General features: G+C 38.4%; 1 protein-coding gene across 1 annotated transcript in view; it reads left to right on the plus strand.

Moving 5' to 3' along the window:
• The window catches only part of LOC103391739 (pleckstrin homology domain-containing family G member 3), a 19,486-nt gene that overhangs the window by 1,865 nt on the left and 13,580 nt on the right, over positions 1-4,041 (plus strand). Inside the window, exon 2 of the mRNA XM_017037298.2 lies at positions 3,417-3,517. Coding sequence (XP_016892787.1) covers positions 3,417-3,517 — 101 coding nt within the window. The remainder of the gene's footprint in view (positions 1-3,416; positions 3,518-4,041) is intronic.

Genomic DNA, 4,041 nt, shown 5'->3' on the forward strand with positions numbered 1-4,041 from the left:
TACCCCCCCCCCCCCCCCCCCCCCAACATGTTACAATATTATTTATATTTGTAATTTTTTAAGTCCAATAAAAGCAAATTCTCAAGTAAATGAATAATTGTTTTAAATAATCATGATTTCTCCTTTTCTTTTCGACATTTTTCAGGGGTTGCCACAGCGAATCATTGATTTCCATATTGCCCTGTTCTCTGTATCTTCTACTCTGACACCAACTACCTGCATGTCCTCCTTCACTGCATCCATATATCTCCTCTCCTTCTCCTACCTGGTAGCGCCATCTCTAACATTCTTCTACCAATGTATCCACTGTCCCTCCTCTGCACATGTCCAAACCATCTCAGTCTGGTTTCTCCAGCTTTTTCTCCAAACCTTCCTGTCTGTGTTGTCCCTCTAATGACCTCATTCCTGATCCTGTCCATTCTTGTCACTCCCAAAGAGAATCTTAGCATCTTTAACTCTGTCACCTCCAGCTCTGCCTCCTGTCTTCTGCCTATTGCTAGTGTCTCTAAACCATACATCATGGCTGGTCTCACCACCGTCCTGTAAACCTTTCCCCTCACCTTAGCTGACACTCTTCAACATGTCCCGAGTCATCTTTGCAGAAAACTCAACCCCGATACATCAAACAACAGGTAGGCCCCTCAAGTGAAACCGGCCACTTGTGTGTCTTACACAATCCCCGTTTCGTATCTTAACACAGGTAAACACAATATCCTTTAGGTCAGGGTGTGTCAACCTGCTTGTTTTTCTGCAATAACTCTCAGTTCACACCCTGATTTACTGGGTATGTATGTATGTATGTATATATGTATGTATATACATGTATATGTATATATATGTATATATATATACATATATATGTATATATGTATATGTATATATATGTATATATGTGTATATATATATACATGTATATATGTATATATATATATATGTATATATATATACGTATATACAGTATTTAATACACTGTATATACTTGTAATTATAATATTATCTCGTCCAGATTTTTAAAAATATTTTTTACTGTTTATTTATTTATTTATTTTTGTCCCTAGGGTAAAAAGTTTGTGAATACCTCAAATACCTCGTGTTTGAGTTTGAGAACATAATAATGTAATGTAACACAGGCCAGAGTTCTGCTGCTTTTGAACTCACCCAGCAGTTAAAATGAAACTTTATGGGGTCAAATTGTTAGAACATGCTTTTTTTTCCCCTTTGAAAAAACAAAAAAAAAAAATTACTACCAGTTGAATGAACTGTTGCCAAATGGGTCACAACTAGGGCTGTAACGATGCATCGAGAATCGCTTAAAAAACAATACAAATAAAACGTGATAATTCGCATCAGTGAAATAAAAAATGAATCGTGGCATCAAGGTGTACGGAGAAGTACACTCTAGTCCACTAGGTGGCAGTATGCGCATAAAAACGTTAGTTGTGACCCGCTATTAAACCAAGACGTCAGGTCCCTGTGTGGACTAAGTGAGATTCAGGTGTCTGAACAGAACGTGGAAAGAAGTTGTTCCACAGATACAAACCGTGTTTTACAGTGTTTCTGTAGAGAAAGGAACTCTTTCCAGTTCATATTTTTATATTTTTTGTTGATGTTTAATTTTTTTTAAATGTAAAAAATTGTCAAAAAATCGTTATTGACCAGCCATTGTTTCAAATGGAGCAAAACTTGCAGTAGTTGCATCTTTTGACATTTCCATACTGGACTAATGGAGATTTTACACAGATATTTTTTTCATTATCTAATCAAGACAGATGTGGACTTATCAGAAACACCATTGTCCAATAGACCAGTTTTCACTTGTACCTTTACTGTTGTGTGCTGCGGCAACAGCACTGAGTCATGGTGACAACTGCTGCTGCTGCTACGAGGTGACCTGCTAACTGCAAGTCAGCACTCGATGCCTCTGTAGCGAAATCCTCCATCCATGACACACTGCAGTCACTGCAGGTCAATTACTTCAGTGCGATGTGATGACTCTCCCTTTAATCTGGCCTCTGCCTGTGTGTGTGTGTGTTTTCACTGCGGTGTTTAGTGTGTGTGTGTGTGTGTTTGCACTGCGGTGTTTGGAAGACAGAGTGTGTGTGTGTGTGCAGGATGTTTACTGGTGGAGTCTTTACGCAGTCACAGACTGAATGTGGCTTTGCCTCTCGTCACGTTGCTCCTCCACTTGTTTGAAGTTGTCTGCAGCTGCACAAACGCACAGTTGACCAAGAGAGAGGCCAATCATCCACATGTTGGAGTATTTGGCTACTCTGGTTTTTATTTATTTTTATCTACCTCTAAATAGACCCAAAGGAATTTGGGGCCCTGGAGGCGAACAGGCAGTGCCCGTGATTTTTGGTTCGGTCCAAATGTGTCCTCCAGGGGTGCTGCAGACCCATAAAGATCGTTTAAAAATGACAGTGTTTGTTCTGTAATAACTGCAGAGACAGAACAAGTTGGTGACATTCTAACCATAATTTAGTCCTGGTTATTTTATAGAGCAGTGATATTTCATATTTTATGACGTTCACAGACCATAAAATTGTTCTCTTCAATAACAGAATACAAAAAAAGTCACATTTCTTTGATCTCCTCTGGTTAAAAGTCAAACTGGTCTGGTCTGATTGACCTGGTTAACTGTCAATATATTAAACAACAACAGAATGTAAACAAACAGGAACTGGAAAGAGTTCTGTTCTTTACAGAAACACTGTTTGTGTCTGTGGAAGAAGTTCTTCCCACTTTCTGTTTCAACACCTGAACGTCACTTCTACATAGGTGACAACGGGTCACGACCAACGTCTTTTAGCCACATACGGCCACCAACTGGTCATACCATGTGGCCATACCATGTGACTAACCAGTACAGTGGTTAGTCACATGATATGACCAGTGACTTTTTGTGATAACTCAGCCTACTCCTTACTTCTTGATGCATGATTCATTTTTTATTTCCACTGATGCAAACTGTCATGCATTTGTATGTATTTTTAACCCATTCACAGTGCATCGTTACATTGACATTTACTGCTATAAATTGTCTTTGTTTATCTATGCAACATTGAGAGGCAGAACATTTAAGTATTCTTCCACTAGGTGACAGGAGATGGCTGTCAAATATCTTTTTTTTAAAACGAGAGAATAAGTGTGTCTTTCTTCAACTCCTGCGAGTAAATAATCATTGTGTTCAACTAAAATGGCCCAGGTTTCACACTAAGTTAGTAGACTAAGTCCATTTTTGTTTTGATGCTGAACTGTGGGATTTTTCAATATAAAATATATTTTGTGGCTGTGAAAATGGCAGGAAACACTCACACAGAGTGTGCTGACGAAATGTTAGCGTATGTATGTGGGAAATGCATTGATTTGTGTTTGTTCTTCAACAAGAATACTGAAGTGTATTTTCTGTCTTTTAGGACTACTTGGCTCACATCATCGATATTAACAACCTTCCCATACAGCCAGAGCAGGTGTGTGCGCTGTTTGGAAACATAGAGGACATCTATGAGTTTAACAGGTATGTAATGTGTGATTGTCAGATTGTCAGAAGGCTGAGGTCAGTTCCCTTTGCATGTTCTTTTCTTTGGCTTTATTGCGCTCTGATTGTGCAGTAGTGATTAACTCCCCTCATTGTGTTCTGTGAGAAAAGATAATGTGAGGAATGTTAAGAATCCTCGACTTTTACTCTGCTGCGAGTATTTCATTCAGTGATGCAAAACAGATGAAGGGAGGAGCCGAGAAGAAACACAATTTGAAAGTAAACAAATAGTGACTATACTTTTACTTTTTAAGCATTTAAGCAAGAGTAAAATAATAAAAAAAAAACAGTTATGGGTGATGAAGCTGATCGATAAATCACATAATGACACATTCCTACGGTACTTTCAGTCAGGATGTCAAGGTCATTATTTCCTTTTCAGAAAGGTATGTTCATTTTTAGAACTTAACAAATCCAAGAAGTTCACTCTGAGGCACGGCTAAACTAACTGGCTCTATTTACACACGTAAGCATTTCCAGTAAAGACAAGATCCTGCCAGAAA

The sequence above is a fragment of the Cynoglossus semilaevis genome, chromosome 1 (assembly GCF_000523025.1).
Source record: "Cynoglossus semilaevis isolate Cse_v1.0 chromosome 1, Cse_v1.0, whole genome shotgun sequence".
In the NCBI taxonomy this organism is placed as follows: domain Eukaryota; kingdom Metazoa; phylum Chordata; class Actinopteri; order Pleuronectiformes; family Cynoglossidae; genus Cynoglossus; species Cynoglossus semilaevis.